Here is a 25,180-nt window from a genome sequence, read left to right as displayed (position 1 = left end):
AAATAAATGGTATTTAAGTGAAATAGCTGTAGTGGAGTAGAACAAGTTAAACTTTCTCTAAGATGTTTATTCTGTAGTGGTGATTGTTTTGTCTGATGTTGGTTTTCAAACTTCTTCGCTTACATTTCAGCACTTAAATGGTTTCATTAGACTAGGTTAAACAGTTTTGCTGTATGCATGTTAAATTCAAGTTCCTGTGATTGTGAATGATTTTCCTTGTTACTTCAGGAGTTAAAATGAATATATTTCTCATAGTTAACAGTGAAACAATACGATGTTTCTGGTGAACTGGCAGTCAAAACTAAATGTCCAGTTACATCAAATAACTATTTAAAACTAGAAAATGCAATGAACTAATGTACTAGTTTGAACTTCTTCAGAGCTTTATTAATATTTGTCTTAGAATACAAATTAAGGGCTCAGTTGTCCCTTGAAGATACAGCTGTGTGCAAGAGGAGGGGATTCCAAGGTACACAGAACCAACTGTGATCGCCAGAGATGATTGTCTAGAGAAGCCACAATACTTTCCAGAGCTTCCTGGCAGTACAGCCACAATATTGTCCTTTTAAAGAGTGCAGTGTGTGCTCTTTGCAAGCCTCGGCAGCTCTGGTCCCAGAATGGGAAAGGTCATGGCCCTGCTCCCTCCACACTTCCTTTGGGAAGCATTAGGAACTCTGATGAGGAGGAGGTGTCCGAGTAGTGTAAGGATTTCAATTGTACTTTGCCCATGCAGCTTCTTTTAGTGGTCTTATGCACCAACTATCAGTTTTGCTCAAGCACCAGGTATCATTTCTGTTCAGGAGCAGCCCATGTGTCAAATAATAGGGGCCTTGTCAATTAAGATTGGGGTGCATTGATTAAACTATCTAATATATTTTCATTAATAATGAATGGTTTTTGTTACCGCTATCACTTTGTTTCTTCTGGGGCCACTCATTCTCTCCGGGACTAATAAAATAATCTGCCTGAAAAGTGCCAATTTTAGTGTGTCACATGGTTGTTAGCATAGAAAGGCAGAGGGAAAAAGATGGATGAATGCTTTTAGCCTTTGTCTTAATAGCACTTCAACAAAGGTGGCCTGTAAATATTCCCACTTATGAGCTACACCCCCTCAGCAACTCCCTTTGCCCCAACTGTCCTGAGTTTGGGGACCTTCTGTTGTTGGTTTATTTGTGATATGATAGTACCTAGATATCATCATTAGTAATAAGGGCCCCCTTGTTCTAATCATTGTACAGACACATAATGTAAAGACAAATCTTGCCCCAAAGAGTTTACAGTCTAAATATATTATGAGGGATAACAGGTGGCAATAATGAATAGATGGGGGAAATGCAAGATACCAGTAAGAAGATTATGATCAATGTAATCCAACACAGGACCTGCCTAGCCATTGGTGAGTGTCTTGTAGCTTGTAGTTTGTTGGAGAAGAACTTAGTTCTCGCTTTTTGGTTGGGTGCAGCAGAGTCAGATACTTTATTTTCTCTTTACAATTGTATAGAGGCAGGGAGTGCGCTAGGACACAGGGTTTCCCCCTCCTAGGCAGGTCGCACTCCAAGTAAACAATTACAGCAAGCATTTATACTTTTTGTTACATACAATAATAAGCAACAGCTGCATTTTGTTTATACATAGGCCATCTTGATATCTTATTATTCTCACTCCTATTTAGACGCCAGTCTACATTCCTCATTATCGACACAAGGTCGCAACAACTTCTCACACAGTTCTTTCCCATTCGCCTCACGCAATCCTCGCTTCTACAAATCTCGCATTATTAAGGTTACAGCTAGCCTGAGTCTTGCTAACAGAGACTGTCATGCATTGAAATCCCTGTCAGTTCTTGCTCTACTTCCACACATAGCAGAGTTGAGTTGTAAAGGCGAGATTTGAAGGAAGATACAGTAGTGGCTATGCTGATTTTTGGGAGAGCTTCTCCTATACATAAAGATTGTAATTGGAGGAAGAATGAAGGTGTTGAAGGGAAATTGGTCTATGGGCAATGAAAGATGCTTTTGTTGATAGAGCAGAGGTAGGGGTTGACAGCTCAATAACATATAAGAGATAATAGGCAGGGTGAGGCTAAGCCAGAAAGAACCTTAAAAGCGAAGACAAATAGTGTTTGATGCAGTGAAGAAGGGGCACCAGTGGAAAGGTGCAGAAAGGGGGATGATGTGGTTGGAGCCAGAAACCAGGGTGTTCTTTGCAGTGGCTTTTTGAATGGATGAAGAAAGGGAGAAAAACAGTTCCTATTGGGACCTGTAACCTTTGATTTATGTGTTCCCAATTAGTAACTTAAAAATAAGGAATAAAACCAAACTGAATTCTTTAAGGTTTGAGCCTCCAGAGTATTTACAGCTAATTTAATGTAGTGGAGGACTGTGAATGGTACAGAGTGCTAAAATTAAAAACTTTATTTAATGTAAAAATTTTAAGCAAGCAGGCATTACAATATAACCATACACTGTGTTTAAACTCTCATTCTTAGATGAAGTACTGCATTTAGAGGTGATCAATCCCTAGTTGAGGAGAATGGGTATAGTCGTTTCTCTAATGGTACCTTGACGGTGCATGGGTGTGTCTAATCTAAAATTAGTGCACTACCCTTTTTATAATCAATTATAATAATACCCCTTAATTCATTAACATTATGTCCACATTTTTATCATAATTAAATATATTTTACTTTTGCATTAGCTATTTAACATTAATTGTCATTTTAGTTTATGGGGGAGGGATAGCTCAGTGGTTTGCGCATTGGCCTGCTAAACCCAGGGTTGTGAGTTCAATCCTTGAGAGGGCCACCTATGCATCTGGGGCAAAATCAGTACTTGGTCCTGCTAGTGAAGGCAGGGGGCTAGACTCAATGACCCTTTGGGGTCCCCTCCAGTTCTATGAGATAGGTATAGCTCCATATATAAGTTAACATCTGTGTAAGTACCATACCAGTAACTATCAATATAGATAGCATTTTCCAGAAACTTAACATTTTATCTAAAACACTTGTAAAAACCAGTTAGGACCAAAACATGTTTACATCATAACCAGGAATTATGTCCTAATTTATCTTCAACTTACCTCTAAATTGTCTCACTTTACATTACTCATATTTTACCCGGCCTCACTTAACTATTGTCAAGCCTGTTTTTACAAAATAGATTTGTGGGTGTTTCTATGTAAATATAAGCAAGTGTCATCTCTATAGGCTACAGATCAGACAAGGCCTTACATGTTTGAAACTAAGATTATAAAAGGATCTATGATCCTCAACCACCTCAGGTCCTTTATTTTTTTAAGTTAGGTGCGGGTATATAGACCTTCACTCCATGCCAGGAGAGCACTTTTTTGGTGTGTGTGGGTTGTGGTGCTTTGTTTTTTGTTTTGTTTTAGCCTCAGATAGCCTGATAGTTTACTATCATTATTGGAGTTTTGATATCTTAGATTATAGTTTAAAGAGTTTCTAGATAATTTGGTGGCCATAATAAAAGGAGTAGAAGGAAGAAAGATGATAAAAAATAGAGCAGAGTAATGAGAAAGAAAAGCAAGCATGAGTGTTAGAAATAACAGTTCTGCAACTAGTTTGACTAGATGGGGGAATCAAAGGGAGAATTTCTATGTGTCTGTGCTATGCAAGAGCTCATGATCATAATGGTCTCATTTGTCATTAAAATCTATTAATCATAGCATTCAATTAATAAATTTATACCAATGTAAAACAAATATTTCAACAAAACTGTCATGTTATTTGAACATTCCCTAAAACAAGTATCAGAGGGGTAGCCGTGTTAGTCTGGTTCTGTAAAAGCAGCAAAGAATCCTGTGGCACCTTATAGACTAACAGACGTTTTGCAGCATGAGCTTTCGTGGGTGAATACCCACTTCTTCGGATGCAAGAAGAAGTGGGTATTCACCCACGAAAGCTCATGCTGCAAAACGTCTGTTAGTCTATAAGGTGCCACAGGATTCTTTGCTGCTATTCCCTAAAACAGTATTTCTAAGAGAGACATTCATGAGATCTATTGACTGGTCAGCAGTTACTGTACTGTTAATTAGATACATGGTGCTCCATGGCAGGTAAAGTCTACCAAGCAGATAAGAATTATACTGCTCCAATCCCCGTTTTCAGTTGTAAGTTCATAGATTCCAATGTCAGAAGGGACTATTGTGATCATATAGACTGACCTCCTGTATAATGCAGGCCACAGAACTTCCCCAAAGTAATTCCTAGAGCATATATTTTAGAAAAACCTTCAATCTTGATTTTAAAATGGCCAATAATGGAGACTCCACCATGAACCTTGATAAAGTGTTCCAGTGGTTAATTCCCCTGACTATTAAATATTTATGCCTTATTTTCAGCCTGAATTTGTTCCAGCCATTGTATCATGTTATACCTGTCTCTGCTACATAGACAAGCCCATTATCAAACATTTGTTCCCCATGTAGGTTCTTAGACTGTAATCAAGTCACCTCTTAACTTTTTCTTTAAGCTAAATAGATTGAGCTTCCTGATTCTTTCACTAGAAGGCATATTTTCTAATCCTTTAATAATTCTCATGGCTCTTCTCTGAACCCCCTCCAATCTATCACTATCCATCTTGAATTGGGGACACCAAAACTAGATGCAGTATTCCAGCACTGATCCCACTAGTACCAAACACAGAGGCAAAATAACCTCTCTATTCTAACTCAAGATTCACCTCTTCATGATCCAAGGATTGCATTAGCCCTTTTGACCACAGCATCGCACTAGGAGCTGATTATCCACCATGACCCCCATATCTTTTTCAGAGCCATTGCTTCCCAGGATAAATACACCATCTTGTAAATCTGAATGCTTCTGATAGCAGCATGAACATTGGCGCAGCTGGGCAGTCAGTAAGACCAAAGCTGAAAAATGATTGCATTTACTAGCAGAGGAGAGAAGAGAACTGATTGTATACATTGTATACATGATTAAGGCTACATTTTAATCACGGGTATTTTTAGTAAAAGTCATGGACAGGTCACGGGCAGTAAACAAATATTCACGGCCTGTGACCTGTCCATTACTTGTACTATACCCCTGACTAAATATTGGGAGTGCCGCGGGTGCTGGGGGTGGTGGTGGGTGGCCCGGGGGAGGCCTGGGGGGCGCTGCCGGTGCTGGGGACAGTGGCAGCCCAGGAGGTGCTGCAGGTGCTGCAGTGGGTGCCAGCCCGAGGGGCACTGTGGGTGCGAGCAGCCCGGGACCCCTGCTGGTGCTAGGGGGGAGGGTTGGCGGAGCTGGCAGGCTCCCTACCCGGCTTCTGGGATAACGACGACATGTCCCTCCCTAAGCTCCTAGCTCCATTCGCTGCCAGCTCTGCAGCTCCCATTGGTCAGGAACTGCGACCAATGGGAGCTGCGGGGGCAGTACCCATGGGTGGAGGCAGCGTGCGGAGCTAGGAGCTGAGGGAGGGATATGTTGCCACTTCACCTCCCCCAAGGTAAGCGCTGCCCCTCCCGTGCCCGAACCCCCAGCCCTGAGCCCCCCACCCAAACTCCTGCTGCTGGGAGGGTGGGGTGGGCTGTGACCCAAGACTGCCCCAGCAGCAGCCGGTGCAATTGGCCCAGGAGCTGGAGCTGCCTGAGCTCCTTGGGCAGCCCCAGAGCCAGCGACACCAGCCGCTGCAGAAGACATGGAGGTAACACAAAGTCACGGAATCAGTGACCTCCATGACAAACTCGCAGCCTTATACATGATATCTAATAATTGTAATCACTTTTAAAACATCAAAGAGCTGGCTTAATGGCTTAGTGAAAATACAGCTGCTCTGTGGGAGATCTGGGTTCTGTTTCTTGGACTTTAGATCACTGGGGACCAGAAGAATTGCAGTAGTAACTGTGTCAGTCTTTACCTATAAAAGCAACAAAGAATCCTGTGGCACCTTATAGACTAACAGACGTTTTGCAGCATGAGCTTTCGTGGGTGAATACCCACTTCTTCAGATGCAAGTGGTGGAAATTTCCAGGGGCAGGTTTATATATGCAAGCAAGAAGCAAGCTAGAGATAACGAGGTTAGATCAATCAGGGAGGATGGGGCCCTGTTCTAGCAGTTGAGGTGTGAAAACCAAGGGAGGAGAAACTGGTTCTGTAATTGGCAAGCCATTCACAGTCTTTGTTTAATCCTGAGCTGATGGTGTCAAATTTGCAGATGAACTGGAGCTCAGCAGTTTCTCTTTGAAGTCTGGTCCTGAAGTTTTTTTGCTGCAGGATGGCCACCTTAAGATCTGCTATTGTGTGGCCAGGGAGGTTGAAGTGTTCTCCTACAGGTTTTTGTATATTGCCATTCCTAATATCTGATTTGTGTCCATCAGCTCAGGATTAAACAAAGACTGTGAATGGCTTGCCAATTACAGAACCAGTTTCTCCTCCCTTGGTTTTCACACCTCAACTGCTAGAACAGGGCCCCATCCTCCCTGATTGATCTAACCTCGTTATCTCTAGCTTGCTTCTTGCTTGCATATATAAACCTGCCCCTGGAAATTTCCACCACTTGCATCTGAAGAAGTGGGTATTCACCCACGAAAGCTCATGCTGCAAAACGTCTGTTAGTCTATAAGGTGCCACAGGATTCTTTGTTGCTTTTACAGATCCAGACTAACACGGCTACCCCTCTGAGTCTTTACCTATGTCAGTTAAAGAGTCAAGTATGATCCTGGGAATGGCTGTCAGCCCTAAGAGGGGACAAACTTGGTGGCTCAGGCTAAAGAGAAAATCGAAAGCCTCACAATGATCACTCAGGCAAATTCTGAATTTGTAAGTGTATTCTTTGAGATAGTCAAGTTAAGCCTGTTGTTTAACTATATGAATGCAGAGAACTACTAGCTGCAGAATAAATGAAGTTGGACAAAAGAGTGGGAGAACTTTATATAATCCTTTCAGAATAATAAAAAGTAATTGCCAACTAACCATTTGCAATGTGTAAGGAAAGTAGAACAGTCAGAAATAACTAAATATAGTGTATAGTGTATATTTTGATCAAAACAATTGCAAATAGAACACTTTGGAGGAAAACTCTGTATTTTCTATATGCAGAAGACCAAGAAGAAAAAGAAAATAAAACAAAGTCAAGACCAAGAGGAAGAAGAAGCAGAGGAGTCAGAATATGGTGAGGAACCAGTAAAACCCATCCCTCCTAAGCTGGCTGATAGGCTGGAGGTAGAGCAACAAGTTAGAGAAAAAGCCATCAACATCAGGAGGAAACCTGGAGAACCTGCTTTAATTCCTGAGTTGAGCCTGACGGGAAGTGTAACTCCTAATGATCTGTGCCCCAGGTAAGATTGCTTGTCGTTTCCAACATCATCTACCTTGTCTCTCTCATATCCTGGGACTAACACATCTGTGACACTGCAAGTACTTATTATTTTGTCATTATCAATCTCCTGTTATATTTTTAGTTTGAATATTATTTATTTATTTATATTTAATTTAAATTAATTCAACTTTAGAAATACATTCTGAACACTCTGCTTAGCCTAGCTATTGGAATGTTCAGCATCTTCTTTCTACAGTTGGTATAATTTTATTAAGTTCCTTTGTAGGTCACATTTAAGATCCTGCGTATATTTGAATGTTGGGCAAAATCCTGCAGGTTCCTCCATGGTCAAGGAGGGCCCTACATGCAGTGGAAGAATTTCAGTACCAATGTCACTAGAAAGAACAGGTGCAAAGTGGAGAGGCCATTCACTGAACTTTGGTAGCTCTTTATGTATCATGGAGTCCAGCTCTGTGACAGCTCCCTGTGGGAATGAGGATGCATATCTGTAGATATGCTGAGGGAGTGTCAGGAAAATGTGGTGGGTCCAGTGGATCAGTAAACTGCACAGATCCACTGACCATGAATCCTTTAGAGAGGGAGAGACAGTGGGCCACAATCACCTGTACAACTATGAGCTGTTGTAATATCTGTGGCCTAGCTGCACATGTTAAAAATGTCACACACTCCACTCAAACCAAATACAAAGTCCCTTTATCTCAGGCTGTGGGCAAGATACTTAGGGACAGAATCATTTTCACAACCCAAAGTTAAAGGGAAAGGCACCTCTGCATCTGTAACTCATGCAATGTAGCAGATGCCAGCCTAGCCCCTTCCATGTAAAGTGTGTCGATGCACTGTCTTCACAGATTGTTCACCCTCTGGTTGACTCCAACTCCTCCCCCTGTATTTTCCTGTTCCTACTACAGCCCAGTACTGGGGCTTTTTAGGGGTTTTGGGGATGTTGGCAGTGACAGACAGCCAAATCAAAGGCAGAGTATGGGTAGCTGTGCAACTGGAATGTAGCCATTACTACAGACCAAGAACTATATTAGCTTCTGTAGTCACTACATCTCCCCACTCCCAGTTGAGTTTTGTGGCCAGTAGATACTTGCAGGCAATATCCCTTATTCCTCTGCCTGCGCGCAACACCCAATACCCCTATGCACTCCTCTTCCCAGCCTAACTCATGTAGTGGAGCTACAGTGGTTAGTCTGCAATTTTGGGACTTCCACAACCATGGAGGAGGTTGAAGAATTTCACCAAATGTTGAATGTTTTTTGTTTTCCCCCACATCAGTTATGTATATAAACAGCCATTTCTTCTTCGAGTGCTGTCCCTGTGGGTGCTCCACTCTAGGTGATGGTGCATCCCGGTGCCGTTGATCAGAGACTTTCAGTAGCAGTGCCTGGTCGGGACACACACTCTCAGTTGGTATCTCCCATCTCGTTGGAATCTTCCTGAGCATGTGCGTCCCGCACCCTCCTCAATTCCTTCTCAACCGTCCTCTGCTGAAGACGGGACTCCGGGGCAGTGCTGATCCTCCTCCCTGGTTTCTGAAGGAAACAATTATAAAGAACATAGAAATAGTTAGTTAGTAACATCACAGTTGTTTCCCTTCCTTTGGAATAGTTACTTAGTTTAAAAAAAAACAAAAAACATTTTTCCTCAAGTTTGGCTCCCACTGAGACACTCTCCCCTGGCATTACTAGCGCAATTATGCCAGGGGCTTCAGGATTCAAAGAATATGCTTCCTGTCAGGACTTTATGCCAACGTCTGATGGACACTCACACTGTGTGAAGTGCCTTGGCGAGACACACGTTCCTGCCAAGTGTGTCCACTGCACAAGCCTCAAACCCAGGGCTCGTCGTGACAGGGACCTGTGGCTGAAAATGCTTCTCATGCAGAAATCCCTGCAGCCGCCTCTGGAGACGGGCAGTGGCAAACCCTCTCCCTCATGCTCCCTGGCAAGGTCTGAACCGACCGGGAGCATGGCTTCACCCTCTCTGGAGCAGAGACAAGAAGCTCAGCAGCTGCGTATGGAGTAGGGCAGTAAACCCGCTCCCTTGCCAGGTCAGAACTGATCGGGAGCCCAGCTTCACCCTCTCATGTGAAGAGGCAGGAAGCCCTAATGTTTCCTCTCAGAGACACTCAAGAGGGTAAAGGATCTCCTGCAGGGTCTTTACCCTTGGTGCTGTCAGTGCCGAGAGCAGGCAAATCTGACCGCCCCTGCACTTCACAAGCAACTCTCACGGGGCTCAAAAGCAGGGACCCGACTTCCTACAGCAGGAAGCTCTCCTCGGCACCGGTTCCCCCAGCACCGACAATGGACCCGGTGCTGACAACACGTTCCACCCCCTGCACCGAGCTTGCCTGCTACCCCCGGAGCAGATCCAGACCCTTTGCGGGGCTCTCACAAACGGCTCTCGGCTCCTGCAAAAGTGAAACTAAAATCACTCCGGGCTGCCGCTCAGACTTCATGCTCTGCAGCACACCAGTCTAGGGACCCATCTTTTTCCTACCCAGTGCCCTGGCCTCAATGGTACCTGTGGTCGGCTCCTGCCATCGCTCCTCCTTGCGCCCCTTCTACCGGACCGCAAGCTTGTCCTATGCCTATATCTGCAGCTCTATCAACATCTAGAGCTCCTGAACCCCCTCCTGAAGACGTGGGCTATGAATCGTTCACTGTTTTACTGGCTCCTACCTCGCCATGAGCCGCAGAACTCGCCCTTATGCCTCCACCTCCCCAAAACGTGGACGACTTTATGCAATTCCAGGAACTTTTTAAGAGAATGGCACTCAGCCAGGACATCCTCCTGGAGGAAGTCCAGGAGACACAACATAGGCTTCTCAAAATCCTCCAACCCTCTGCACCTTCAAAGATAGCACTACCCATAAACGAAGCTCGCCTAGAACCAGCCGGTACTCTCTGGCAGACCCCTGCCTCCATTCCACCAACATGCAAGAACATTCAGCATAAATACTGCGTGCCCGCGAGGGAAGTCAATTTCTTATTTTCCTACCCCCAACCCAATTATCTTGTGGTGGATGCAGTGATGAACAGAACAAAGCAGTCACACTACCAGCCCACCCTGCAGGATAAGGACCTCAACGTCTTGACCTCCTGGACCACAAGGTTTATACTCTTCTACTCTACAATTTAGAATTGCAAATTATTCCATCCTCCTTGCAAGCTATGACCATGACAACTACAACAAGCTCTTTGATTTGCTTACCATATACCGGAGGACAGCAGAGCGGACTTCAAGTTAGTCCTCGTCGAAGGTCAGTTGGTGTCTACAAGCGTCCATGGACATGGCTGTTTCAGAATCCCGCACCACTGCAGTGGTGATGTGCTGGTCTTCTTGGCTTTCAGCATCCGGTATCTCCAAAGATTTGCAGTCCAAAGTGGAGAATCTCCCCTTTGACAAAGATAACCTCTTTTCCAAAAAAAAATTTTAAAAAAATGAAGTCTTTCACACTATGAAATACTCTAGAGCCACTTTGCGCACATTGGGCATATACCCGTCCCTCTCCAGGAGACAATGGTATCAACCTTACCAGAGGCCCAGCGCACAACTGTATCACTGACTCCAGTCCACACTGTATGACACTGGGAAAAAACACAACAGACCTCCTAGATGCAGGCAAAACCAGGCTCGACCAACTACTTCCCACCATCGGGTAACAAACAATTTTGAAGTGCTGTTGGGGGTCTACACAACCACCCCTTGACTCCGCCGCCTATTTGCCCATTTGGCTACCGCCTCCAGGCATTCCACCATGTCTGGCAACAGATCACGCAGGACCGCTGAGTCCTGGAAATAGCTCAATCAGGTTACTCCATCCCTTTCTTATCCTCCCCACCCACCCTTTCCCCTTCCTTGTCCCTCTTAGGGACCCTTCTCACGAGCACCTTCTCTGCGTGCAGGTGGCTCATCTTCTCCACCTAGGTGCAGTCAAACGTGTGCTGATGCAACATCGGGGAAAAGGATTCTACTCCCAAAAGAAAGGTGGGAGGTGGAGACCTATATTGGACGTACACCAACTGAATAAGTTTGTATGTGTACAAAAATTCAAGATGGTCACATTGGGCACAATAATACCCGCACTGGAACAAGATGACTGGTTCACAGCCCTCATCCTACAAGATGCCTTTTTCCATATATTCATTCATCCAACCCAGCAGACATAGTTTCTGCATAATACTGACTGCGCCACCGAATGTATTGGCCTCCCTACATTGGTGGACAAAACCAGAGAACCTATGCACGGACGTTCCCTTCCATCCACACTCCTGAGTACTCATGCTGACCACGGTCACTTCCCAGATAGATCGCAGAGCGCACTTAGGCGACCACAAGGCACGGGGCTGCTGGTCCTTATCAGAGATGTGTCTGCACATCAATCTCCTAGAACTCAGAGCTGTCAGGCAGGGAGGAGCACAAGCTCACTCCCTATGCACAACAGCCATTAAACTATGGAATTGGTGCATACAACATCACATAAAAGTCACCGCTTCCTACCTGCCTGCATGTGTCAACACCACCGCTGACACACTCAGCAGATACTTCTCCAAGAAACACGAATGAGAATTACATCCCACAATACCCCGACAGCTCTCCTCCCACTGGAGCACTTTCTTGATAGACCTGTTTGCCACTCCTCAAAACTGCAAATGCCATCTATTTTGCTCCAGAACAGGACTCGGAAACGCACCTCATTCCTTGGAACAACTCCCTCATGTACACTTTTCCACTGATTCCACTCATACACAGGGTTCTACGCAACATCACAGAGGACAAGGCCTGGGTCATACTTATTTCCCCAGCTTGGCCCAAGCAGACGTATCCTTACCTGCTACGCATGTCCATCCGTCCTCTCCGTCCCACCATGAAACACTTCCTTACGGGCCTGCAAAATCTCTACCATGAGATTCATTCACCAGTAGCCTCCTGGAATCTCAACCTAATTCTCCGCGCTCTTATGAAACCCCCTTTCGAGCCCCTGGCCACCTCATCCCGGCTCCACATGTCCACGAAAGTGGCTTTCTTGGTTGCCATAACATCAACAAGAAGGGTTGGTGAAATAAGCGCCCTGATGGCCTACCCTCCCTACACCATTTTCTCTAAACACAAGCTTACCATACGAACCCGCCCCAAATTCCTCCCCAAGGTAGTGTCTACCTTCCATGTTAACCAGTCAATACACTTACCTTTATTCCATCCCAAGCCTCACATGACTCCACAGGAAGCTGTATCACATGCCCTCGACGTCCGACGGGCTCTTTCATTCTATCTTGACAGAACTAAACCATTTCGTGAATCTGGCTTTTGTTTCTACTACCAAGAGATCAAAGGGTTACACTATCTCTAAGCAAAGACTCTCCAAGTGGATCTCCACCTGCATCAGATCCTGCTATCAGACCCAGAAAGTTCAACCACCAGAGGGTATTAGGGCTCATTTTACTAGAGCAATGTCAACATCCATTGCCTTTCTCCACAACATACCTGTTACAGACATATGCAAGGCAGCCATGTGGACATCTGACCACACATTTGCCAAACATTATGCTGTCACACGGGATACCACGGCAGACACCATAGTCGGCCATACGGTACTGTCTACCGTTGTCCCTCATACAACTCCAAAATCTCACCAACCATAATGGGTACTGCTTCACATTCACGTAGAGTGGAGCACCCACAGGGACAGCACTCGAAGAAGAAGAGAAAGTTACTCACATTGCAGTAACTGAAGTTCTTTGAGATGTGTGTCCCTGTGGGTGCTCCACTCCCTGCCCTCCTCCCCTCTACTTTGGAGTACTAGTATGATTTCTCCATAGTAGAGAAGGAACTGAGGAGGGTGCTGGACACACGTGTTCAAGAAGATTCCAATGAGACGGGATATACCAACTGAGCACGTGCATCCCGACCAGGCACTGCTACCGAAAATCTCTGATCAATGGCGCCGGGACGCAACGTCACCTAGAGTGGAGCACCCACAGGGACACACATCTCAAAGAACTTCAGTTACTGCAAGGTGAGTAACTTTCTCTTTTGCAGTTGATAGATGTTAAACTAAGGCTGCTTGCCTTCTCTGTGGTTTAGGCCACCATGAGCACATCACACCTGAGCCCAAGTCCCTCCATAGGCTCCCAGGCAGCTTTGAAAAGGCCTTTCCATCATAAGAATGACGCGCGCAACATTGACACTCCCTTCTGACCAAAATCTTCCAGTCAACAAATAAACAAAAAATGGCCCTGAAGGAAACCAACCTTTAAAAATTATTTAAATCTTAAAAAAAAAAAAAAAAAAGTAAAAAAACCCAAGCAGACTTTTTACACTTGAAAAGGGAGAAATGTCAAAGACTCCATGAAATCCACTAGAAACTTCACTTTCACTACCAGTGTTATGTGGAAGGTGCTCAGACACCATGTGACAAGCAGTAGATAGAGAAGAAATTTACACATTGTCAATGTTTCACAGTTTAACGCAGATTATTTAATGGGTTTCAATGTCTTAAACTGTTCCATATCAAGGTTATGCAGAAAATAGCTTTAGCATAAACCATTCCTGTTGCTGTTCGTCTTTCACACTGCTTGGATATTATAGATCCTAACTGCTTTTGATAATGTTTATAATTTGTGGGGGAAAGAATTTTCACTAGATGAACAGGTCAGATTTTATCTCCACTTGAGGCTTCTTCATATAACAGTAAGAGGAAAAAGTTTTTTATAAAATCTTTTTGCATGCATGAGAAATCAAAGTAACTGTGAAATTCCCAAGTCATTTTCTGTGTAGTGATGTTTCTATAAAGTAAATAACTGGCCTATTTTTGGTTTTGTCTCTTGCTTTCTCTTCAGTAATCAGACTCCTATAAAATACCCCAAAGAGTAAAGATATTTTGCACAAAATCTCTCTTGCTACAATTTATGTTTAACATGTTCACAGGGCAGAAGTTTTAAGACGAGAAGATGTAAAGAAGCGTTCAGTGTTTTTAAAAGTCCTTTTCAACACTAAAGAAGTGTCGAGGACTGTCACCCGGCAAATAAGCTCAGACTTCAGAGTTCACTTTGGACAAATTTTCAATTTGAAAATATTCAATTGGCCAGAGAGTTTGAAACTTCAGGTACATAATTCTTTTGCAAGGACTCCACTATGTAACAAATATTAAAAAGACCATTTTAATTAGTTTTATGCTTTTACACTGTATTTTTTTAATAACAGCTAGAAGGTTGTAAAGCATAGGTCCTCCAGGGCCTGAATTGTTCCCTACCTCAGCTATAAGTGACAAAGATCTAACTTGGCATTGCATTTTTAGCCCTGGGCATATATTGGGAGGGGAGAGGGCCAAGATTTGTCCCTTATCTTTTGGTCTGGACAGTGTGGACTAAGACTCAGAGAAGAAATTAAAACATCTTTAAAAATACATTTAAATTAATAGGTTCTGGCTAGATTCTAGGTTTCAAAAGGGAAATTAATAAACGATCAAATTATATGGTTTAGTAGGTAAGTGAAGCAACTTTTTTACTTTTAGAGAAGCTGTGGTTTACATCACAGATAAAACAAATATTATGGTCTGTTCTACTCAGGAAACTCTTGTCCACAGAATAAAACTACTGGACAATTTGAAAAAATGTAGTACTCTTGATCAAGTTGTTAACTTGAGTTATAGAGAAGGATGCACTCTCTGAATTGTGAGAACTGCTTCATTCACTCGGAAAAGGGTAATTCAATAATGTAATGAAGCAGACAACAGCACACTTTTAAAATAACCCATTGTTAAAATGTTATGTCTAGGGCCTTGTCTACACTACAAGACTATTTCGAATCAACTTAGTTCGAATTTGTGGATTCGACCTTATGAAGTCGAATTTGTGTATCCATACTAAATACACTAATTCGAATTTCTGAGTCCACATTCACGGGGCCAGCGTCGACTTTGGAAGCGGTGCACTGTGGGAAGCTATCCCACAGTTCCCGCAGTCCCCGCTGCCCATTGGAATGCTGGGTAGAGCTCACAATGCCTGCTGGGGGAAAAATGTGTCGAGGGTGGTTTTGGGTAACTGTCATCATTCAACCGTCACTCACAAACGCCCTCCCTCCCTGAAAGCGCCGGCGGGAAATCTGTTCGCGCACTTTTCTGGTCAGTGACAGCGCGGACGCCACAGCACTGCGAGCATGGAGCCCGCTGCGATCATCGCTGCACTTATGGCCGTTGTCAACTCCTCGCACCTTATCGTCCACCTCTGCAACAGTCAGCTGCTGAGAAATCGGGCGAGGAGGCTCCGGCAGCGCGGTGAGGAGAGTGGCGCAGACCTCTCAGAAAGCAGGGTACGCCGGGCAGTGGAGATCATGGTGGCAATGGGTCATGTTCATGGTGTGGAACGGAGATTCTGGGCCCGGGAAACAAGCACGGACTGGTGGGACCGCATAGTGCTGCAGGTCTGGGATGACACAGAGTGGCTGCGAAACTTCAGGATGCGTAAGGGCACTTTCCTTGAACTGTGTGACTTGCTGTCCCCTGCCCTGAAGCGCCAGGACACCCGGATGCGAGCAGCCCTGAGTGTGCAGAAGCGAGTGGCCATAGCCCTCTGGAAACTTGCAACGCCAGACAGCTACCGGTCAGTAGCGAACCACTTTGGCGTGGGCAAATCTACCGTGGGGGTTGCTGTGATGCAAGTAGCCCACGCAATCGTTGAGCAACTGCTCTCAAAGGTGGTGACCCTGGGAAACGTCCAGGTTGTCATAGACGGCTTCGCCGCGATGGGATTCCCAAACTGCGGTGGGGCTATAGATGGGACTCACATCCCTATCCTGGCACCGGCCCACCAGGCCAGCGATTACATTAACCGAAAGGGCTACTTTTCCATGGTGCTGCAAGGACTGGTGGACCATAGGGGACGTTTTACCAACATCAACGTCGGGTGGGCGGGCAAGATTCATGACGCGCGTGTGTTCAGGAGCTCTGGTCTCTTTAGACTCCTCCAGGCAGGTACTTTCTTCCCGGACCACAAAATAACGGTTGGGGATGTGCAGATGCCTACAGTGATCCTCGGGGACCCAGCCTACCCGCTAATGCCCTGGCTAATGAAGCCCTATACAGGCGCCCTGGACAGAGAGAAGGAACTCTTCAACTACCGGCTGAGCAAGTGCAGAATGGTGGTGGAGTGTGCTTTCGGACGTCTCAAGGGGAGATGGCGGAGCTTACTCACTCGCTCGGACATCAGCGAAAAGAATATCCCCGTAGTTATTGCTGCATGCTGTGTGCTGCACAATCTGTGTGAGAGCAAGGGCGAGGCCTTTTTGTCCGGATGGGAGGTTGAGGCAAATCGCCTGGCTGCAGTTTATGCTCAGCCAGACACCTGTGCCGAGAGAATATCCCAGCGGGAAGCGCTCTGTATCCGGGAGGCTTTGAAAGCAAGTTTCCTCGGAGATCAGGGTAACCTATGACTCTCCACTTGCTTTCAAGAGAAACTGACCCTGGGCCTGTGTCAGTTTGTGTCGATTTGGATCTGCGGCTACATGCCGCGTTCTCCAAGTTTCCCCCACTTCCAAAGCACGTTTTTAAGCAAATTAATTGTTACACTCATTATTAATAAATCTTTCTTTTACTTTGCATTTCTGTTCTGGTGTTGAGACATGGACGCATACTGTGCTGGGCACGGTGTGCACTGACGTACAGACCGCTTCCTCCATAGAGGACTGACATCCTCCTGCTCCTACATAGGTCCCTGGGGTGGGGGACGGATGACAGTGGTTCTGCATGAAGGGGAGGGTTTGCAGGAAGGGGCGAGTGGTGCCTTCTTTGCATAGGGGTTTGGATGACGGCAGTGGGCTGCGGGTTTCTGCGTGGGAAGGGGTGATGGGTGTGGGAGAAGGGTGACTATCTGTCCGTGGATGAGGGCTCTTGTTGGGGCTCAGGGCAGCGGATAGGCTCGTGGATCCGTTGCAAGTGCATCGTAAGGGCAGCCTGCCTTCACAGTAATGGCGTGGCAGGCGCTAGGACCCTGGACAAGCATACACATTACGAAATGATCAGGGGCAGCATACACAACACAGAATGACCCTGGTGCCTACTGACTGCAGTGTGTGTGTGCCCCGCAGTTGATCCTTTCCCCAAGTCTGTACCCTGGTACTGTAGGCTATACCGTGCAAGTATGAAACCCCTGTCCACCCCATACACCGAAAAATCCTCTGACAGGAAAGACATGACGGAAACAGTGATTAACAGCAAACATCTTTTATTAATCTAATAAACAGTGGGGGGATGAACCTTGGATTTGGGACTGGCTGAGCCTATACGGGAAGCACTTCTACAAATTTCTAACGTGAGAAGTGCGGGGTACACGGCCGCTCTGCTCTGGTTCAGTGACAGTTCTCACGGCCTCTACCACCCCTCCGTCTTGTACTTTTGGGTGAGGGGGGGCCAGGACTTCTTGGCTGGGGAGGGCGATTGCAGAGACACTGCAGGGGGGCCCTGTCCTCCAGCCTGCGGTCCTGCAGGACATCAACAAGGCGACGAAGCGTGTCCGTTTGTTCCTTCATGAGACCAAGTAGCGTTTGGGTGGTCTGCTGGTCTTCCTGCCGCCACCTATCCTCACGTTCCATGAGTGTGCGATGCTGCTCACATAGGGTCTCCCTCCAGTGTTTCTGCTCTGCAGCCTCTGCTCGGGAGCAGGCCATCAGTTCAGCGAACATGTCGTCCCTAGTCTTCTTCTTTCGCCGTCTAATCATTGCCAGTCTCTGCGAGGGGGATGCCGGGGCATTCCGGGAAGGAGCCGAAGCTGTGTGATGGGGAAAGTTAGTGATTTCCTTGTACAGATACATTTTGGCGAACAGTGAACACCGTCTAGTCAATTTCTATGAAGAAGACCGTACCGGACAACAAGTGTCACGTGGTCTCCAGAGAAGCACAACATTTTGGCCTATGCTCTGATTGGCTGCGCCATTGAACAGGAGAGCGGAGAAGTCGGGAGAGATAGCAGAATCCCTCTAGCAGAGAGTCCTGGTAAGCCTTACAGTACATTATGCTTATCAGTTAACGGATAGCTGTGCCGTCGTGCTAAAGGCAATCTGGAAATCAGATACTATGACCCTTTTGCAGCCACTCCCGACACTGCAGGGGAAAGATCAATGTATGCTTTTCCTGTGTGGCCTACAGCACGTGGCTGCTAAGCGCGGGGCTTTGTTATGGAAAGTATAAGTAAACCATTAAGAACAGTAACTATTCGCTAATTGCCCTAATTAGATGCAGCACTTCAGTAACGAGATTACCCTGAGGCGTGTCTCTCGAGTGCAGAAAGAAAGGATGTTAAGGGAAGCACTTCACCGACCGGGACCCTACGCGGCCATGCTGGTAGAGGCGATGGTTCCCCTGTATCTGAGGATGTCGTGGCGTGGAAGAGTGAGCTTCACCGGAGGACCAAATAAGGCACCTCTTCCTCGAAACCTCCTGCGGAGGGTATTTGAGGAACTGTTTGAAGCATTTGTGGAATTGTCCATGGAGGACTATTGTTCCATCCCAATCTGTGTAGACCTACTGTTCGTTTAGTTTCCCTTTAAAAACTTTTAGATATAGTATTTATAGATAGAATTTATATTTTTGGTATACATGTTTTCGAGCAAATAAATATTTTCTTGTTTATACGACTTACCGCCTGATCCTTCCCCTGACTCTGAGTCCGGGTTCACGGCCGGTGAGGGTTGGTAGGGGATCTCTGTGAGGGTGATGAAGAGATCCTGGCTGTCAGGGAAAGCGGCATTGTGTTCGCTGTCGCCTGCGCCTTCCTCCACGGACCCCTCGTCGTCTTGCCCATCGGCGAACATCGAGTAGGAACTGTCCTGGCTCACTATGCCATCCACTGAGTCCACGGTCACTGGTGGGACAGTGGTGGCAGACCCACCGAGAATGGCATGCAGTGCCTCGTAGAAGCGGCATGTCTGGGGCTGTGCTCCGGAGCGTCCGTTTGCCGCTCTGACTTTTTGATAGCCTTGCCTCAGGTCCTTGACTTTCACGCGGCACTGCATCGCATCCCGGCTGTATCCTTTCTGTGTCATGGCTTGGGAGACCTTCTCGAAGGTCTTTGCATTACGCTTGTTGGAGCGCAGCTCCGACAGCACAGACTCCTCGCCCCACACAGCGATCAGATCCTGGACTTCCCGGTCTGTCCATGCTGGGGACCTCTTTCTATTCTTTGCTTGGGCGGACTCCTCTGCTAGAGAGCTCTGCATCGTTGCAGGTGCTGCGGAGCTCGCCCCGATGTCCAGCCAGGACGTCAGATTCAAAGTGCCCAGACAGGAAAAGGAATTCAAATTTTCCCGGGTCATTTCCTGTGTGGCTGCTCAGAACATCCAAGCTCGGACTGCTGTCCAGAGCGTCAACAGAGTGGTGCACTGTGGGATAGCTCCCGGAGCTACTAAGTTCGATTTGCATCCACACCTAGCCTAATTCGAGCTAGCAAGTGCAAATTTAGCGTTACTCCACCTGTCGGGGTGGAGTACCAAATTCGAACTAAGGAGCCCCCTAGTTCGAATTAAATGGCTTCCTGGTGTGGACGGTTGAGCGATTAGTTCGAATTAACGCTGCTAAATTCGATTTAAGATCCTAGTGTAGACCAGGCCTAAGGGGTGCCTAATGCAACATTTATCATCCAGGCTGTCTTTTCATGGTACAGTTAAAGGTACACACTAGCCTCCTTTCTTCCATGCCTACTTGTGCCACCCACCCTCTTGCACAGGGACAAGGTATAGCTGCAATCCCTTCTCTCAGTGTAGTGCTGAAACTGACCCTCCTAGTACTTCTTTTGCTGCAAACCACCCCAAAGGGGACCAGGAGGGGAGACAGGGTCATGGCACATGGTCCTATGGAGATGGCCAGGCACACTGAGGGAAATAGGCTACACTGTCATAAGGGCTGATATAGTGTACATGCTCTCATTTGCTGGTAGCTCAATAAAGGGTTGTATCTTATGAGATGTGGTCCCTCCAGTAGCTTCCCTGGTGTGGGGTGTCTCTGCCACCAGCAAGTTGGTCAGTAGTTGCATATTGTGTAGGAAGGTAGTAAGGATTTTCATTAAAGGCTAGATGTTGCCCTAAATGCCATCAGGCACATGAGCTGTGGAGGGAACACTCAGCAGCCAAAGTTGACAAAAGGGATTTTTATGAGTCAGCAAGGATTCCTCCTGGGTATTCCCTTAGAAAATTATCTTGTCCACTACTTAGTTATTGCTTTAAACACTGTACATGTGTAAATATTTAAATCGTTACTTATCAGTCTAATATTCCTACACCTCTTAATCATGTTAACTGCTTTTTTTCTGAACACCCTCCAACTTACTTATATCTTGTAGTAATGAGGCACCCAGAATTTAATGTAGCATTTCACTACTTATGTCTTGCTTATTTCAGATATATGAAACAATGGGACTCAGCAACACTAACTTGTTAGCAGAAATGTTTATACCTGTCCCTGAGACTACAGTTCTCACTGGTAGAGCTCGTACAGAAGAAATAGAGTTTAGCAGCAACCAGCGTGTGATGTTGGACCACGAAGGAGTTGGGAGTGGTATGGATTCTTGCTTACTCTCAGTGGTGCTTGGATTAGAATGTTTTACTCTTAGATTGAGCCCAACATATTACTTTTACGTAGTTTTAGCCAAGTAAATAAAATATATTTCTGTATGTTAAGAATGTTCTGCTAGTCTCAGGCATAAAGCATAATTTAAAATCTCTGAGACTGAGTTATATAAAGCTGTCCCAGTTCACATTATTAGCTAAATTTGTGATGGGATTTTTTTTGTCCTACTTTGTGAAATACTTTTAGTTTTTATGTAATAAAAAATTATATGATTTTAAAAGGAGTTCTATTTGTTACTTTTCACTGTGTAAAAATAGAATTCTCTCTAAAGTTTTGACTATAAGAAATATACCTAGTGGGGCAGTATGAGCTAGTATAAAATCAGCATGGCTCCACTGACATCATTGATTTACAGCAGCTGAGAACCTGGCCCTGTAAAATATATTCTTGTGTACTAGTTTGTACTCTTCCTAACTGGTTTGCTTACACACTGTAAAAATGCTTTATCACTTTTCTTGACTTTCAACAACATTAAATCCCAATAACTTCTTTCTCAGTTGGTTCCCAAAGTCCCTGCACTCCAGACTCCACCATTTTATTGGTTTTTTTTATTTTAGTAATAAACATTTATATAGTACTATAACATTGCACGGTGTTTTACAGATTCTTTAGAGATTAACAAATTATTTTAACCGTGTCCCAAGGAGTTTCCAATCTTAAATTAGACAAATGTAGCACGTGGAGATAAACTAAAGAGAGGAGTAGAAAAATAGGGAATTAAGGTAAAAATAAAAATAATAATGAGAGTTGTATTATGAAGTGAGTGACTCATACATGTCAGTATTTGCAATAGAGACTAGGGTAGGGCAAGAGAGCAGGAGCAGCCTGCACAGGAGTGAAATCAGTGGTGGAAGGCCAGGTGAAAGATGTGGGTGCTGAGCAGAAGAGAGTGAGTGGGTTAAAGGCCACTGAGCATGCTGGATATACATAAGGCTGTACATCGTGGTTCCCTAGCGGCTGACTTTTCAACCATATGTCTTTTGATTACCATTCAGGCATGAAACCTTTTGGAAAAGTGAGAGCCTTCTAGTAGTGGTTCAGTGTGCAGTTAGGAAAACAAATTCTTCCAAGAGTAGGTGTTGGTGCTAGTTGGTGTTAATAAGCACATTCTTTTCACAGATACTGAATTAGTGTTTCATAAATTACAATAGGATACTGCCATTTTGAAACTTACACGAAAGATCATTGTATATGTTGTTTTTCTCCTGGTTGTAGGCGTGCCATTTTCATTTGAAGCTGATGGTAGTAATAAGATTACTTTAATGACCTCTGGCAAAGTGTCCAATAGTGTTTCCTGGGCAATTGGAGAAAATGGAGTACCCTTAATTCCTCTAGTATCACAGCAGAAAACAGGGATTCCAAGGTAATATGCTGCAGCGACGTGATGAAAAATTTAATATATTATGGTATTTAAAAGTATTTAGAAAATAGATGATTTTTAATAATCAAGCAATAACTGTCATATGGCTTTTTAAAATACAGAAACTTTTTTCTCTTATGCACTCTATCCCAATGCAAAGGATAGAGAGATAATATTTTAGGTAAATATTTTAATTAACATTTTAATCTTTTAACATTTGGTTGCTAGACAGCATAAAATGCTGAAAGAAGTGGCAGCTGATGCCTTCATTATTATAATGCCCAGATAGCAAACTAGGGTCAGTGTAGTTTTGTCTTCTTGTTTCTTGTGTTAGAGTGTGAAGAGAACATTATTGGTAATCATCACCAAGAAATACAACCCTTATACAAAATACATTATGCATACAGTCTGTCTACTTTAAATGTCATTCTTATCATGAGTTGAGAGAAACTAAACCACAGGAGTGATAAAGAGGGTAGCACCGGAGTATTGTCACTGTTGCTCTTATTAATTTAATTGGTTAAAAATAAACCTGGCCTCAATCCATACTAAATTTATTTCCCAGGCACTGGTCCATGTGAGCCCTGGAAGCCTGGTAAGCTACAGAAACTAATCCCTGGTCTGTATAAGAAAATGTCCCCTATCCTGAGGCCGCAAACTAGGCATTGTGGATTGCCCCTTCCCCGTGGTGGTAACTTTGGTCACTTCTGTGTAATTCCAGTGAACTGAATGGAGTTACACCGTGGATAAATATGGCCCTCTGACTCTGCCATCAGCGCTTGGAAGTTGTATTAGGTGACTTAACTGAGCGTGCTCAGAGTTTTCCCTGTCTTCTTAACCTAGGAAATAGTTCTTCCCAATGGTAATCCATCCAGTACTTTCTTTGACTCAAACTGCAGCCAAGAAAGAAAGTTATTCTAGATTGATTAGCTCGTACTTACTGTATGGTGGGAGGTTGAAAGATTATTAGTAGCATGAGGCAGTGGCTCATTCATATGATCTCTGTTACTTCTGTACAATTGTGCAGCAGAGTTTTTTAAAATATGAATGAATGCAATGCTCATGAACAGTGCTGCATTGGCTGAAGTCCGTTGTTTGCCCATAGAACAGGTAAGGTCCATGCCTACCAGTACCATGGAACTAGGAGTGCAGGCTGCCCCCTCTATGTGCTTCAAACCTGATCTGGAAAGATCACCTCTAGAAGTGAGAGGGTATTTTGGCTGTATACCCAGTCAGTGCTAGACCTCTGCTGAGCCTTTCAAAAAGGAGGCCAATTGTGGTGTGGGGGAGGGGTTCTCTTAAATTTGGGCTGTCATAACTTTGCTCCTGAAAACAATTCTCGCAACCTCCCTTTATTGCATCTTATTGCTGCTGTTTTATAGAGGAATCACCTGATCCAAACCAGGTGTAGCTCCTTTCATAATCAGGGCTCACTAGCCGTTAGGCCCAGTAGCCCTTAAGGGCAAACCACCCTGTTACATTCAGGGTACGCTATGAAGATGCGCATACATACATATAACTTCCCTTAGTGCTAATGGAAGTTACCTCTGTTTGTCTCTTGTTGCACAGAGGATCTATCATTCCAAAATGTAAAATATATTTAATTCCAAACACTTTCATAAACCACTATTCTGAAAATTCAAAAGCTTGATTAATTCCATAACAAAAAGCCTTCATGGTATTATCATGGTAATTAATTTTCCTGTCCTTTTCACAAAAGAAAATATTGTCTGTCCTTTTATAGACAGGGGCGGCTCTAGGTTTTTGGCCGCCCCAAGCAGTCATGCCCGGGAGGCGCCCCCGAGCCGCGGGAGCAGTGGACCTCCCGCGGGCATGACTGCAGAGGGTCCACTGGTCGCGCGGCTCGGCTGGACCTCCCGCAGCTGCGGGCCGTTCGCAGGTCCGGCGGCTCCGGTTGAGCTGCCGCAGGCATGCCTGCGGGAGGTCCAGCCAAGCCGCGGGACCAGCGAACCGTCCGCAGTCATGCCTGCGGGAGGGCCACGGGAGCCGCCGGCCGAGCGTCCCCTCCGCAGTCATGCCTGCGGCAGGTCGGCTGCTCCCGGGGCTCCGGTGGACCTCCCGCAGGCATGACTGCGGCAGGTCCGCCGGCCCAGCCTGTCGCCCCCCCGGGAAAGGGCCGCCCCAGGCGGGTGCTTGCCCCGCTGGGCTCTGGAGCCGGCCCTGTTTATAGATCATAAATATTTGTAGCAAAAAACACCGCAAGTCATGATGAGAAAAATGCCAAAAGCTTGCTTGCTTTCTTATTGCGAGTGTGTGATTAAATTTCATATTTCCAAGTGGTGGAATTTGCAAAGTATTTTTCCCCAAAAGATTATTCTTTATGTTTATTATATTTCACTGACCAAAAAAAAAGTCTGTTTTAAACACTGAATCTTTGGTATCAACTGTCATTTCAGTGCTTTAAAAAATATTGATGCTGTTGCATCTATTGGCACTTCAGGCTTAACCGACATGAAGAAACTAGCCAAGTGGGCAGCAGAAACAAAGCTGGATCCAAATGACCCAAAAAATGCAGATCTGATGCAGTTGATAATGGTAAGAGGCTTTAATGAAACCATTTTGTTGAAATCTGGGATTTGCAAAAAAAAAGTATGACTTTTAAAGGAAGTGAAAAAAATAATCCTGCTTTAAACAGTTCAATTCTACATATAGTTGATTTGCAATGCTGTATCTTATGTTTAACATGACATCTTGGATATTCCTAACTTGCTGTTTTTCCATAAATTTAGCATCAGTCACTAAATCAGTGGATTTTAGAATCCTTAAAAAAAATTAAAATCTTTTTTTGTACCCTAAGCATTAAAACATAGATTGGATTCAGTAACTTTAATATGTATCAGAGGGGTAGCCGTGTTAGTCTGGATCTGTAAAAGCAGC

General features: G+C 45.0%; 1 protein-coding gene across 1 annotated transcript in view; it reads left to right on the top strand.

Annotated features, from left to right (window-relative positions):
- CC2D2A (coiled-coil and C2 domain containing 2A) overlaps nt 1-25,180 on the top strand; it is a 152,696-nt gene that overhangs the window by 54,554 nt on the left and 72,962 nt on the right. Inside the window, exons 16-20 of the mRNA XM_045019697.1 lie at nt 7,061-7,299; nt 14,235-14,412; nt 20,694-20,850; nt 22,138-22,285; nt 24,700-24,838. Of these exons, the coding sequence (XP_044875632.1) occupies nt 7,061-7,299; nt 14,235-14,412; nt 20,694-20,850; nt 22,138-22,285; nt 24,700-24,838 (861 nt within the window). The remainder of the gene's footprint in view (nt 1-7,060; nt 7,300-14,234; nt 14,413-20,693; nt 20,851-22,137; nt 22,286-24,699; nt 24,839-25,180) is intronic.

The sequence above is a fragment of the Mauremys mutica genome, chromosome 5, assembly GCF_020497125.1.
Source record: "Mauremys mutica isolate MM-2020 ecotype Southern chromosome 5, ASM2049712v1, whole genome shotgun sequence".
Classification (NCBI taxonomy): domain Eukaryota; kingdom Metazoa; phylum Chordata; order Testudines; family Geoemydidae; genus Mauremys; species Mauremys mutica.
This window is presented reverse-complemented; position numbering and strand designations above follow the sequence as displayed.